Source organism: Brassica napus, chromosome C2, assembly GCF_020379485.1.
Source record: "Brassica napus cultivar Da-Ae chromosome C2, Da-Ae, whole genome shotgun sequence".
Lineage (NCBI taxonomy): Eukaryota > Viridiplantae > Streptophyta > Magnoliopsida > Brassicales > Brassicaceae > Brassica > Brassica napus.
In genome coordinates this window covers 36,793,259-36,808,975 of record NC_063445.1, presented here as the reverse complement: position 1 = coordinate 36,808,975, position 15,717 = coordinate 36,793,259, and the positions used below count along the sequence as shown (strand labels likewise).

Genomic DNA, 15,717 nt, shown 5'->3' with positions numbered 1-15,717 from the left:
GAGACTTCATCAAAATTACTTGAGCGATACTGCCGGATTGGATTTTGATCAACTATAACTGGTTTGTCATGCCTAAGAAAATTCCAGAGCGGACATAGAAAGTCAAAATGCGGTAGACGCCCCTAGTGAGGAAGTCTGTAACATCGACATCAGCTCATAAAGCGCCAAAGAGGAAGTTCAACATTTGTAAAATGACCAGATCTACTTGGTATGTCTCAGCCAGAGTTGACGCTTCGTGTACCAGCCCAAACTTCTCGAGGCCGATATCCGTCCATCAACCATTGAAGGAGAGAATTGGTCAAGCATTGAATCAACGTGGTAAAAATTTACGAGCATAAAGGAACATCTAGAAGAAATCAGCGTCTCCCCTTGTTTTACAGTCATCATCCCAAGATCCGATCAACGTATGTGGACTCCCCCCCCCCCCCCCCATGTTGGGTATGCTTATGTATACGATCTTGGTTTCAGAAAGACGCCAAGCTGTTCCGGTTCCACGTCTCATCACGTCTTACTGTATCCTTTTAGTGGTGGCATGGTATGCACATAGTATTCATATCACTCTTGCTTTAGCTCCTCATGGTTTTGGAACTTGTCAAAGTGGTAAATAAGAAAGGAAATTGGTGTCTCCTGCTTAAGGACCTTACATATTTTCTTATAGGGAATAGTTTTGCACATGAACGTATTATTGGTGGCGTTTAGGACCTGTCAATAACTTGTCAGCAATGGATTACATGTTAACATTTGTGCTAGTAGTGGCTACTCCGGGTCACGAGCATTAAATCCAAAGATTATAGAGATCTTATTTATGATTGAGACCCAGAATCAATAGGAACTTGTAACAAATTATTTTTCTTTTACTTTTTTTCTATGTTGTTAGCACGGTGTTATCCTCCCTTAGAATCTTCTTCTGGGTTTCTAGCTGCATGAGCTTTTTGATGTGATGAGAAAAAGTTGTTTCTTTGTCCCAAATGGTTCGAGCTGTGAGGTGTAGAGAGAAGATGTGTAATTCCTTGTCCACCTGACACATTATCATGTAGTTAAAACTGCGCCTCCTTCCAGCGCCAAATTTTTAAGAGTAATTTGGTATAAGTGATTTGTGCTCATGTTTTAATGTACTGCCATATGAATATGCGCCAGTATACATCGTTATTTGTCTTAATAGAAACATGTGAGATATATTATGTGGCTCATGACTGACTTTATATTGGTGATGACCGCACGGATCTTACTTCTCTAGTTGATGGTTCCTGCTACAAAGGGTGTTAATTAGGTATTGAAGCGTGTCACCATAGAAGATACTTGGATTTATAAATGCACCATGTGTGGGGATTGCCGGCATTACCAATTTCACGTTTATGTTGTACTAGCTGATAAACCGCGCCCTACGCGGTGTGAGTGACCGGAAATAGTTTTTCTTTAATCCATAAATTGTTGATGTAAATATAATGTAAACTTAATTGTTTTTTTAAAAAATGATTGTGTAATTGGTTATGTGTAAATTAGATATATTGTAAGGAAAAAAATGTATAATAGTGTGCAATAACTTATATTAATTTATTATGAATTTAAGACAAAACAAAACATAAGATATAAAATTATTCCTGTCATAATAAAATTATGATTATAATATTAGAAGAAACATAGGTAAAAAACAATGTACTAATGGTCCCAAATTATAAAGAAATAAATAAAATTCTGAAAGAAAAACAAAATGCCGCGAAAAGGATCTTCAGAACTCCTGGTTTGCAATTTTATACCAAGAAAAAACTAAGAATTAGTTTAACAAACTAAACATACCTACTTACCAAATTCACAAAATGAATTAATGGGATATACCTCTTTCTGAAAGCATTGATTTCTGGAACATCTTTGGGTTCAAAAATAATTTTGGAAAACCCATCAATGTTGGTCACATGATTCAGTCGACTTTAAAATGAAAAAAAAATTATTCAGCAATATATGAAGGGAATATCAGATCCAACAATTTGTTTATTACAAATTAGTACAATATATTACCTACTCCCCAATTAATTTGTCAAAATTGTAACACACAGAGTACAGCATTTGCACTTGTAGAATTTCATAAGTCTTGGAAAACATGAGCAAGTGTTCCATAAGCGACACACTTGATGACAACACTACTGTAATCAGTAAAAAAAATTCGTTTAGACAATATGAAAGTAATTAAATGAGTAACTTTGAATTTCAAATGTGAAATACTTACTCCCTATCACATGATAATTCTCTCCATGTAATTTAAATATTTTGGGACCATTACGGCCTCTGTTAATTTAAATATAATTCTCCTCATTGTCTTGAAAGGTTTCAAATCGGAGATATGGTTAAATCCAGCCATGAGTTTGCTTGAGAGTTTTTTTGCTTGAGATAATTTTCTGCTTGATAGAGAGGTAGAGAAGAATGATGATATGAGTCGATCAATTGTATTACAGTAAAAAAAATATACTACACGTTTTAATTAAGCAGAAGGTGTATAATGTGATTGAGCAATCAATCAGTTGTTACCATATTTGGCTAGTTCGAACAACTAAGTTTCCTAGAGATGCAAATTTGTCAATTTGCTTCAATCTTGCACTAATTAGATTATTTTAAAGATTGAACTTGTGCAGCAAGTATTGCATGATTATCCTGAATATTATTGTGTATTCAAACCCAAAAAATCAATCATAATGGCTTAGGGATAAATGCAAAGATATTATAGGAAACATCAAGAGGAAATATAGGAAATTCTGTAAAAGAAATCAATCAGAAAGAGGTGGTATAGGAAACAAATAGAAAACAAACTTTGATTGATCGTCAAACATTACTGGCACATAATATAAAAATACTAATGATAGAAAATCAATCACTTGGGCACGTATTGATCATCAAATACTTTTTAGTATTTTTAAGAAAACAAACTCTGATTGATCATCAAACATTAATTTTTTTGTTTCTTATAATTTTATTTGTTTTAATATGAAACTTGGTTATTGGCATCTATATTCATTTTGAATAAAAAAATTAGACCAAACGTATTTCCAGAAAAGAGTAAAGTTTTAGTATTGATACAAATTAATGAAAAAAATTCAGTTAAGGTAATTAACAAATTAATGAAAAAACTTCAGTTAAGGTAAATAAATGCAAGAAATAAATGATAACAACTTTTAATGTGCTATGTATATATGTGATACGAATATATGTAGATAAAGCTAAGGTAATTATAATGTTTTGATCAATGGCATGTTGTGTAATTAATGTAGTTAAAAAGGGGTTTTTAAATAAAATAGGTGAAAAAGCTTGTGGAGTTGACACCTAAGAAATGTCATACTTGTAATAAACACATGAACTAAAAGTTATTTATTTTAAATGCTCCTCAAATAATAAGAAAGAGATTATTTTAAAATGTATTTACTTTTTTTAATTTTCCAAACCTTGCGAGAGCCGACCATATCTTATTTTTTCACCAATAAAATCTAAATAAAAGCATGCTTTTCTCTCTCGCAATAATTAAGTAATTCACATCCCTTCTTGCTGTCATCTTGGATTCAAATCTTAATCCATTTAGTATCATTTATACTTCAATATTATTATCATCTTGTTTTTTTTTTTGAAAAACATTATCATCTTGTATAGAAACACAAAGCAATCTCAATGAGAAGTCCTTCTCTTTATTCAATCACTCAAAAGCTCAAGGTCACAAATCACAATCTTAATCAAAAACTCATAAGCTATGTCACAGCTTGACATCTTTTTATATAGGAATCAAAGTTTCCTAAACATAATAGGTTTAACGTAAAACAATATATCCTAATCGTTATAGATTTTCATAACACTTTAGGATTAGGTAGCTTCACTCTCAAGTTACTTCAAGCTTACTCCAACATCTTGTCCATAGATTATATATGTCATCGATCAAGCTTTTTGTTTGTTTAGTTGTCTCTCCAAAGTGCACCCAAAGGCTCAGCCTTCATAGTAATTTCTCATTTTTTTGGTAATATAGTTATTTCTTAGTTGTTCCATTGATAATCATGTTATCATGTTCTTGTCTTCCAAAACTATGACAGTTCTCAATCTCGCATGCAAAGGTTTCAAACATTTTCTTTAAGTTTATCTCTTTTTTGGATTTTTGTTTTGCACCTCGGATGCACCTTTTCAAGCTCTCTTTTAAAAATAAAAAAAATATTTACCCTTTTGCAACCGGTATTCTATGCTTCCAATTATATAGTACATGACCTCTCTGTTTCTATGTGTTCTAAAATTTTACAAAACCAGATAAATTTAATTCGTCTAAGATAATTAAAGATGCAGAACAGTCTCCTGAAAAGTAAACTTTAAACACTTTAAACCTAAATGGTACGTATGTACCATGATGTTTTGTCTTTCTATATCAAATATTTTCTCTCATGTTACAGTTGGTTCTGAACATGAAACCTTGGTATTAAAAACGTTGGAACTTTACGATTTAAAAACCGTAAGAACTCGTTTTCTCGAATAACATTCGGATTGATCGTATAAAATGGCAATGGTTAGCTGAACACCTAGAATTTCCTACGCTATACGAGGAATTTGAATGTTCTTCGGAATCGACGTCGTTTCGAAGCGCTCTTTTTATAAAATCATAAAAACGTTTAACTCGGAAAACGACCCGAAAGGGCCCAGAACGCAGCAAAGAGCCCACTTACGATTTTATGCGAAATGAAGCCTAGTCGTTACTAAGGTTTATCATTTGTTACCCAGAAGAAGATAAATGTCAAGTTCGGAGGATAAATGTGAAGTTTTTGAAGATAAACACAAAGATCGAAGAAAAATGGAATATTTACGCGAAGCGATAAAATCGACCGAGGGAAGAAAAGGAAAAAGCAAACCACCTTAGAAGGAGTATATAAGAGGATAGAAGTTGAAGGTGCAAAGGGAGGACAATTCTTTTTACTCTTAGAACTCTCTTCAGTTAGAAACTTTTAGGCATTATTCTCGACAAGTTTTGTGTCTATGACTGGCACTCGATTACTAGACGAACTCGCCCAGGCAGTTTGATCTCTTGTTCTACTCTTTCAATCGAACTACGTTTGGCTTGATCCTCGAAAGGGGTACGTAGGCAGCTTTTCATAAGGTTCAGCCTGAAATCAATCAAAACCTTTCTCGTATCTTTTTTGTCTTCAGTTATAGAGCTGCGACTCAACTAGGTTTAAGGTTTTAGGTTGCTAGAACTAAGTAATTCGCTGACAGCTCTTGCGGCCGAAGCTTTTATAATCTCTTGTAATGATCGCAACGCTCTTACTCGGATTCGAAATAAGATCTACTTTTTTCTATGAGTTCATTTTGTTATCTTTTCGTATTTTCTGCATTCGTTTCGTTACTTGTCGTTAGCTCTCGCAGAGAATCCGGGACCTCAGCGGAAGTTAGGGTTTCTTGACTTTCCTTCGATTGCGGAAATCGACGGTGTGAATTTCGGTTCCCACAGTATTGGTGGGAGAGACGACGGTTTCGGATCTAAGCACTTATATTACCACCATGACTAGGGATTCCACGATGAGGTCTCCATGTGACATGGCAGAGTGAATCGTTGTCTCAAACGAGTTCTTGAACCACAGTGAAGGCATTTCCGTTCCTCCATTGTGGTGGTTATGATCTGGAAATCTTCGACCGAGATATATATTTGGTTTGATGCTACAAACAGTTGTTAGACAATACAAATTTTGTTAACTGCAACAAAATATGTTTCAGAATAGGTTACATTATGCTTGTTGTTAACTAGGACATGTTTTATTAACTGCACTAACTTGATTACAAAGTGGTGATTGTTAGATAGTTTGTTAGTTGATACATTGTTGTTTTGTACTGTGTTTGTTTGATGATACATAATTTGTTATCTGATAAATGTTTTCCTAGTTTTATACAATGTTCAATACAACATAATGAATATTCACTATTAAGTAGTATAACATTTCATTTAGCTAACTATGAAGATGATAAATGTCCAAAAAATGTATCAATTTGTGTTATTGTTTAATATATTACATGTTTTGACACATTTTTGTATTATGTATCAACTAAGCGAGTATATATATATCAAACAATATATTAGTTGAGAAACCATCTATCAAATCATGTATCAGTTAACACATTATGTATCAGCTAACAAATTATGTATCAGTTGGAAAACTATGACGACCTTATTTATTGGTCTTGTTACTATTTTATTAGTCGTTACCGATGCGTGTAACATGATAACATATAACTTAACATGTGAATATCTAATTTATTTAGTAAATATATTTGTTAAGTTAAGGGTTGTATGTTATGTTTATACTTTCACTTATGAGACATACAATAGCATATAGGATATTCACCTGAATGTTAACAAACCATGACCTTCACCAGTCAAAATAGCGTTTAACATATAACATTAACTAATGGATAATTTATAAGTTATCTAATAATATTTATGTTTTATTGATTACTCACCGTAAACACCAAAATGCTAATTTGTATATCATATTATTTGCTTATTGTTATCAATTTATTCAACATAATGTAGTTTAGGTTAATGTTATAAGAAAGATAATATATATTTTAATTCTTCATCAATAAGGTCACTGTGATTATTAAATTATAATATATGCTAAACATTCTATTTGTTGTTTAATATTTCCTATTATTTTGTGTCAAATTATGTACATAGTCTACACAAAAACTGGAGCCAGCCTGTGGTGAAGAAGCTTACCTAGGACCAAACCTACTTCTACAAACAGTGGCCTACGATGACCTCTCTCACAGCTCACAGTTGTTTCTTCTGCCAAAGGTAAGGGGTATTTTGTCCTCTCAGTATACAAAATGTATGAAACAGTTCTTTTATTTTATAATCAAGGATACTTACTTAATTTAGATTGATTTTAAGTGTACATAGCTAAATCACTCATTATTTAATTAAAATTAAATTAAATAAACATCTATTCGTAAGTTAAAAAGGTAAAAATGAAAATAGTGTATAGAAGTTGAATTGGAAATGTTGAATGATACTTTTTTGAAACAAGAAAAATGGTGTTGAACAAAAAAAAATGGTAGATGTCAGTTTTAAGAAACAAATAGAGTATATGTTAGGGTTCAAATGGCAACATGCGGGACAAATGCGGAACAACTGTTGTGCGGTCCTAATAGTAACAAAAATATATAGATTCATAAGTATATATAAAGATTTTTGTTACTATTAAATGCGGTGTGAGTATAAACATTCAGAACATTTAGTGTTTAAAATTGAAAGACTAAATTATTACTCCATTTATTTCATACTTCCTCCGTTTCATGGACATTTTAGAATGTTATTTTATATTTCTAACTAGAGAAAATCCGCGCTTCGCGCGGAAATTTATTTCATTATTTTATTTTAACATTTGTTTCAATGTAAATTATGTTAATTTAATTATATATGGAATGTTATTTTTATAATTTCTTTTTAAATTTTTATTATTTTTTTCCGTCGAGCTCGTTTCCCAAATTTAGTTTCCTTGAGATTAACTAAAATTTTTAATATGATTGTTGAGATTATTAATGAAGTTGTGTTCTATTTTTACTATGTCAGTTCATATATTTTAATCTGTTTGGTTTAGTATAAGTTATCTAATTTCATTATGTTATTTTTGTTATCAGATTATTTTACATAATATTTTTTATTGGACTAAGCAAGTGTATATAGTTTTAGTTTCATATCAGTACTACAATAATGGTTGAAGCTTTTATTTTAGTATTTTAAAAAGTTCACATTTAATAATGTACAATAATTTTACATTTTTGTGTTCACAATACTTATAAACATATACTTATTTTAGCATTAAGTTTTGGACAATGATTATTAGGAACATATGACTGGCTTTATAGCCAGTACGAAACAGAAAGCAGCAGACTAATTTTTTAAGTTACATACATGCCTAAGGATAATTGTTAGTCGACCCAGTAATTAAAATTTTTCATATGCTAAATGAATGGCTCGTCGATTAATGGAAACTATTTGAAGGAAACTCAAATATGATTGTCTTTATAGTTCTTACGAAAGAAAAAGGTTAAAGTTGAATCTAAATAACGCTAAACGAATGGCTCGTCGATTAATGGAAAATATTTGAAGGAAACTCAAATATGATTGTCTTTATACTTCTTATGAAGAAAAAGGTTAAAGTTGAATCTAAATAATGTTATCCTGGAAACTAACATCCATGCTTATGCCTCATTCCAGTAGCAACCATGTGGACACATATTACACATAACATATCAGGTGCAATATTCATTTCCTTTGCTTTTTAGCAACAAATTCTAACATCTCTTTCATTTATTGGTTTATACAAAATTATTGTATGGTTAGATTGTATTGTTTTTACTTTCTTTAAGTTAAACCCGCAAACAGAAAGGTTCACTGATATGTTTGCAAATATGATAAGAAAAGCCCAATACAATTGTCTGATAGTTCAAAGAAAATAGTACACAGCAGATGTAGTTGTAAAAGTGACAACTATTATGCTTAAGCATTATTTTAGCTTCTGTGAAAGACGTCAGAAGCAGAGAGTTTTTTTCCAGATGGGCCACCAGTGGTCGTTTCAGAAAATATTACCCTCACATTTCCATCAACACCGACACTGATCTTGGTTGGAAGTGTCTTTACTCCTGGCATATCATCACCAGGGCCACCATTGCCGTCTTATTATCACAAACATACACATTGTCATCTCCATGGGTGGCAAAGAAAATTTTAGGTGGTGAGTAGCTTATTTCCACAACAAAATTTTGGATTGGTAGATGCTGATTGCTGATGCAAGTATGGAACTTATGAAACACAAGAATCGGTTTCACAATCTCAGATGATGATGTTCTAAAGAAACTAAGGCTCACCTTTTATAGGATTAGAGACACTGCCTTACAGAGGAATAAGACGCATTCAATAACAGATTGTGCTCATAGATGGGTGATGGAGTTAAAGAGAACGATAAAGAGGATGAATCATTTAGGAGTAACATTTCGGTTTCATAAAGAAAAGACAGAATGCCAGAGATTCACAGAAGCCTGTTTAACATGGATTGAAATCGAAACTCCATAGATGTTTCAGAGATCAAAGTAGAAAACTCTCGGCTTCATCGTGGAAGAAGCACACGAAACCCTAATAATCATGCAGTTGATCTAATTATTTTGGGCTGAATCACGGGAATAAGGCTCACTAAATCATGAGAAACACAAAACTGAAACGCAGCCCAATTTAACTTTTAATGAAACGGTGAGTTTTAAAAGTAGGGACAGGTGTCGCGCTCACAGAAACGGAGCAGGCGAACTTGAACGATGGAGGAAGAGCGGCCGTTCTGTAAATCAGAGAGGAAGAACAAAGCGTTAGCCATTTCAGTTACTGTGATGCTGCTTAGTTTAAAATGAATGAGAGGATGATTCTAAAAGCAGGAACTCATACCTTTTTATAGCATAACTTTCACCGACTTGCAGTCCCAAGAGTCGCATTTAATATAGATGATGGGTGCTCGGTTGATGGAAGGCTTTATGACAGAATTTTGGTTACTGGTCTTGTCTCTCAACCGACAAGAAGAAGGTGAAAGATCGGCTGCGCGATAAAGAAACTCTAGTTCTATCTCGACATCGTATGCCGGAGACGAAAGCTATGCGCAAAACCCTAATACTAAAACGACGTTAAGAAGCGCGTTTACATCTGGATGAAAAGGCATGTAAGACCTAGTTTAACTAAATATCCACGAAACCACATTTAAATGAAACACGGCGTATCTGTGTGTTTAGACACGTGTCGCCTTCTGGGAAGGGTATTTTCTGACGTGGCTGAATGAAGAGGAGTGATTTGTGTTCTTTATATTAATAGATGAATAATTTAAAATGAAAATTCAGTTTAACTTTATTCTTTTAATGTATTAGTTAGATAGGGAAATTCATTTAGTATGTGAACATGAATAAAAAAATGTTAAATCATTTTTTAATATTTGTGAAAATTTAGCAGATGACATTCTTTGTAAAATAGAAAGAGCATTAAGTATTATTTTAATTTTTAAAACTTTTTCATTATAAGTGCCATTTTATATCTCCAGTGCAAGAATGATTTTTTTTTTCAATTTTACTCATATTATTTTACTTTATTAATTAACATAATCAAACAAAATAAGGAGATTATAGACCAAATACAATATGATTACACTATTTAAAGTGTGAGAGTTAAATTTTTTAAAAACTATTATTACTAATCAATCAAATTTGTATGTCGAATCATAAAAAAAATATGGAAATTATAAGTGAAGAAAATGAAATGAAGATTGCCCTTTAAAAAAAAAAATGAAGATTGCGTACGGAGCTATGGTCCTTACTCCTTATGGAGCATGCATGAGAGAGTTCAGAGATATTTTCCTTCAGTTTTGGTGTAGAAAATCTTCTAAAGTAAAAATAAGGAAACAATTCTTCATCATATAAAGCAACCAACAAGTGATAGATTAGCCAACGTGGTGGGTCCAAATTACATGAGAGGAGAACCACCCATGTGTGGCAGCTTTTCTTCACCTATAGAACCCCTCCATTGTCCCCCACAAGTGACCGACGCTCCACCGCCTCCGACTTCCACACCCTGGCGAGAATTGTCCCATCTTATAACTTACTCTTATCTTATAACTTTGTTCTTCTGCTTTGTTCATGATTTAATTTCCAACAAAATAAAGATTTTTCTTTATAATCCATACTATTTTGAGTCCATTAAAACAATATGCAGAACGCTTGAATGGAAAGCGAACTTCAAACCCAGTTGGTAATAAAGTTGTCTTTCTCTATTTTTTTGTTCTTTTTTCTTATGTTTCATGTCACCAGTTGTTCTGAACATGAAAGTTTTGGTACTAAAGATAAAACATTTGGTTTGTTTATGAAATGTTAAATCTAATTTTGATAATTCGTTTTAGGTTGGAAGTGAGACACTCTCACTTCCTCAAGTAACATGGCAGCGGAAGTTGAACAGCAAAGTAAAGAACCCTTCTGAGTTCAAGATGAGTACAAGCGATTTTCTTCACCTGGTACCATTCTTTCTCCATAAAAGATTAAATCAAAACGAAAATAGATTAAAAGGACAAATTTGATTCAGTTATTTGGATACCAAAAAGCATTCTTATTATTGGTATGAATGAGAGAATACTAACACCTCTTTCTCTCTGCCTTTTTTGAAGTTTCCAATAGGCTATAGATTGTGGCGTCACACTAAACAAGAGGCAGCAAAAGGAAAAGTAAGTTGTTTTCTATTCACAAAACATTGATTTTTATCTAGTACCAAATTCTCAAGCTCCCATGTTTGTTTGATAACTTCCAGGTATCCATTTACGATATCTTCAAAAAGAAGAATGTAAAAGGCAACCATGGTGTCCCTTTAGGTGGAGTTGGGTATGCATAAACAAATGACAGAAGATCAATTCTCGATAACCAACCTCAGATCTTGTCTAGATATGTTATTAATAAACCAAACCGAACATTTTTATAGTGCAGGAAGCATCGGAAGGAGTTACAAAGGTGAGTTTCAGCAGTTCAAGCTCTTCCCTAAAGTTTGTGAAGAAGCTCCAATCCTCACAAATCAGTTCTCTGTAAGTGTCCTCTCTTGTCATGACACATTACGAACACAAAGATGTATACTTTTGATTGCTTCTCTAATGCATTTTGATAATCATTTATAGGTTTTTGTTTCGAGACCCGGTGGTGTAAATTACTCAACTGTTCTATGCGCAACAAGTCCAGAGTCTGCAAAGTAAGTCACTTAATAACTTTGCATGGAGCATTTGAGCACAAGCATTGTTGTTTATTAACTTGAGTTGTCTATGCAGTGGTAGAACAGAAGATTTAGGAATAGAGTCATGGGATTGGAAGATAAAGGGGGACAAATCTACGTATCATGCTCTGTATCCTAGGTCTTGGACTGTCTTCAACGGTATGAAATGATCTCTAATAATGGTTCATTGTAGATCAACATGCATTAGATTGATGATTCATAAAATGCATGGACTTTGGAGAACAGAGCCTGACCCTAAACTCAGAATAGTTTCTCGTCAAGTCTCTCCCTTTATACCGAATAACTACAAGGAAAGCAGTTTTCCAGTATCCGTTTTCGCTTTTACGGTAAGAAAATTTCCCCGAATAAAAAAAAAAAGAATATTCCTGATAAACTTTGATACCAGTACATCATATTACATGTATGTGCTTTTTGGCTAATGTTTACAGGCGACTAATCTTGGAAAAGAAGAAGCAACGGTTACTTTGCTCTTTACATGGGAGGTGACTAATTTCAAACCAAAAAAGAGACATATATTGTTCATATCTTTAAACATTCGTGCCAATTTTTGTCTCTGTATAAATTTAGAACTCAGTGGGAGGAGCTTCTGGGTTTACTGGAGAACACTTCAACTCATCAATAATGTAAGAATCTGCATCTTGATCTCTACTGCCACTGCTTTTGTTCTTTGCTTCTGACACAAGAAACTGATTTCTAATGCAATATACCTCAGGGAAAGAGATGGAGTACATGCAATAGCTTTACATCACAAGTAAAACCTCTTTTATTTGAGACCCTTTGGTGGTTTAAAATTCCTCTGTTTTGAGGCAAGGATTAGTGTCGGTTTGAGGATATTTTTAGTAAGTATGATGACATGAATGGTTAACAGACTCAACTTTAACCAATTTAGTCGGTATGTTTATTAACTTACAGAACAGCCAATGGACACCCACCAGTTACTTACGCCATTGCAGCGCAAGAAACAGACGATGTTAGTGTCTCTGAGTGTCCATGCTTCTTGGTTTCTGGTTATTCTCCTAATGAAATCACACCAAGAGCTATGTGGGATGAGATCAAAAAGGTTTCCCTATTTTTCCGCAAACCTTCTTTTAAACCAATCAAAGAAAGATCTAAAGGTTTCTGAACTTCTTTTTTTTTTTTTTTTGTAGAACAAATCATTCGACCAATTGCCTTGTGAGCCAGGCTCACCTTCGAGACCTGGAACAGCCATTGGAGCAGCCATAGCTGCTAAAGTGAAGGTCCCTCCAGGTTGTGACCGTACAGTCACGTTTTCTCTCTCATGGGACTGTCCTGAAGTGCGGTTTAATGAGAGGACTTACCACAGGTGTGGCCTGATAATTCACATTTCCATGTATTTACACATATCTTGCATGTTAAAATCCTTAATATTTTACAGACGATACACAAGATTCTATGGCTCTTTAGGCGACGCAGCAGTGAATATGGCTCGTGACGCTCTTCTTAGTACGCTTGTGCAATTCTATATATATATATATATATATATAAATTATTTTTTTCACTTCTATTGCATTCTAATATGACGTTTCTTGTTCTTAATACAAAAACAAGATTATGGTAATTGGGAGTCTCAGATTGAAGAATGGCAAAACACTATTCTTTTAGACACTTCACTCCCTGATTGGTAACCTATCTTTGATTCTCATCTCCAACAATCGATGACGAGAAGATTATAACCTTTCATCAAAAAAAGAAAAGAAAAGATTATAACCTAAGAATTTTTCAGGTATAGAGTCACTCTATTCAACGAACTATACTATTTCAACTCTGGAGGAGCTATCTGGACAGGTAATTAGTTAATCACAAACCGACAACTCAAGAAAATTTCTGACTCTCTCATTGATTACTGATTATCCATAGATGGCTTGCCCTACAAGCAAACTACAGAAAGAAGCACTGAACAGAACAGTAATGATACAGACATCCTCCAGAAAATCAATGCGGTTTGTGATCAGGTTCACCACTCTCCTCAGTCTCAAAACGCGGAAGAGAACATTGGACAATTCTTATACCTCGAAGGAATTGAGTATCTAATGTACAACACTTACGACGTTCACTTCTACTCTTCCTTTCCACTTCTCATTCTCTTCTCTAAGCTCGAACTCAGCATCCAGAGAGACTTTGCAGCAGCGGTTATGTTCCAAGATCCCACCAAGAAAGAGATCATGAGCTCCGGCGAGTTGGTTCCAAGAAAACTGCTAGGATCGGTTCCTCACGACATCGGTCTAAACAATCCTTGGCTTGAACTAAACGCGTATAACTTGTTCAACACGGATCGTTGGAAAGACTTGAACGCCAAGTTTGTTCTTCAAGTCTACAGAGACGTGGTTGCAACCGGAGATTATAGCTTCGCAAGAGCGGTTTGGCCATCTGTTTACCTAGCGGTGGCTTATTTGGATCAGTTCGATAAGGACGAGGACGGTATGATTGAGAACGAAGGGTTACCGGACCAGACATACGACACGTGGAGTGTTACAGGCGTTAGTGCTTATTGCGGCGGTCTTTATGTCGCTGCTCTTCAAGCTGCGTCTGCGTTTGCTACTATTGTTGGGGAAAACGCTGTCGCGTTTTACTTCAACGCAAAGTATGAAAAGGCGAAAACCGTTTACGAGAAGCTGTGGAACGGTTCTTACTTCGATTATGATAACAGCGGTAGCGACTCGAGCTCCTCGATTCTTGCTGATCAGTTGGCTGGACAATGGTAAGACTCAAGTCAACCGCTGAATTTTCGTTTTATCAGTCTCAATCGCAGTAGCTAAGTGACTGAGTATTTGTAGGTACGCGAGAGCGTGCGGACTGAAGCCAATAACGAAAGAAGAGTGGATAAAGAAAGCACTCGAGACGATCCATGAGTTTAATGTGATGAAGGTAAGAGGAGGGACACGTGGCGCTGTGAATGGGATGTCTCCGGATGGACAAGTGGACACGAACTCGCTGGTTTCGAAAGAGGTTTGGGCTGGGACCACTTACTCTGTTGCAGCTTGTATGATTCAAGAAGGACAAAGAGAGAAAGGGTTTCAGACAGCAAGTGGAATCTATGAGGCTGTTTGGTCTGATCGTGGTCTCAGGTATAACAAATAAGCTCATTTTTCTGCTTTCTTTGGAGAAGCTAAAGCATAAACTAGCAACAGCCTTGGATTCGATTTCCCTTGCTAACTTTTTGTGAGCTCTGTGTGTGTTGGTGCAGTTGCTCTTTTCAGACACCAGAAGCGTGGAACATGAATGATGAATACAGGTCTCTCTGTTATATGAGACCTCTTGCTATATGGGCTATGCAATGGGCATTGACACCAATACAAACTTTTGGAGGAGAGAAGCAGAACTTGATGGCGGGAGATGAAGACGAAAGTGATTTGTTGTTAAGACAGCACAATGGGTTTAAAGAAGTGGCTCGTTATGTGAAAATAGCAAAGAGCACTGAACATAGAAGCCTTCTCCAAGAAAAGTACGAGGCCATCCTCACGACATTTCACTTGTAGCTTATATTGATTCTAAGTCTTGGATGCAAAATTTTTGCATCAAATATTATTAGCACTAGCGCAGTGTTATAAAATATGCTATACACTAGCCGGGCTAGGCGGCCACTTACCGTATAGCATACTGTATATACGGAAGGGTATATACCGAAACCACTTTCTTATATACATATATACTATAGTATTGATAATATAGTAGATATAAAAAAGTCATCTTCTCCACGGAACTGACTGGCGGAATTCTAAGCTATGAAAGGACGCTACCACGACTTCAAGATCTTCCACGTACCAAGGGCCCAGAACAAGACGACGGATACTTTAGCCAAGACTGCGAGAACTTTTCATAGAGATTTACTGTTTGTTTATTGGTTGTTCTGTCCCGGTTAGATTCTCAGACCACCTCTAGTTTAACAGATA

The 15,717-nt window shown here is 34.6% G+C and overlaps 1 protein-coding gene across 2 annotated transcripts; it reads left to right on the top strand.

Moving 5' to 3' along the window:
* The first annotated feature begins 10,420 nt into the window (after window positions 1-10,420).
* On the top strand, window positions 10,421-15,491 carry LOC106378341 (non-lysosomal glucosylceramidase). 2 transcript variants are annotated; one of them, XM_048748483.1, is made up of 19 exons: window positions 10,427-10,786; window positions 10,935-11,045; window positions 11,196-11,252; window positions 11,336-11,406; window positions 11,504-11,603; window positions 11,694-11,764; window positions 11,841-11,944; window positions 12,032-12,132; window positions 12,235-12,288; window positions 12,374-12,429; window positions 12,519-12,557; window positions 12,719-12,866; window positions 12,955-13,130; window positions 13,203-13,270; window positions 13,376-13,448; window positions 13,551-13,612; window positions 13,685-14,525; window positions 14,602-14,892; window positions 15,012-15,491. In XM_048748483.1, the coding sequence occupies exons 1-19, from the start codon at window positions 10,760-10,762 to the stop codon at window positions 15,301-15,303; spliced, it is 2,742 nt and encodes a 913-aa protein (XP_048604440.1). In that variant the 5' UTR covers window positions 10,427-10,759; the 3' UTR covers window positions 15,304-15,491. The 2 variants fall into 2 exon arrangements, with proteins under 2 accessions (XP_048604439.1, XP_048604440.1); XM_048748482.1 differs by having other exon boundaries at window positions 10,421-10,786; window positions 12,235-12,429; window positions 12,696-12,866.
* Window positions 15,492-15,717: the final 226 nt, after the last annotated feature.

Coding starts and splice junctions, on each gene's coding strand:
- LOC106378341 (XM_048748482.1), top strand. CDS start 10,760: ATGGAAAGCGAACTTCAAACCCAGTTG. Junction 11,765..11,840: donor ACAAGTCCAGAGTCTGCAAA/GTAAGTCACTTA, acceptor TTGTCTATGCAG/TGGTAGAACAGAAGATTTAG. Junction 14,893..15,011: donor TGGTCTGATCGTGGTCTCAG/GTATAACAAATA, acceptor GTGTTGGTGCAG/TTGCTCTTTTCAGACACCAG.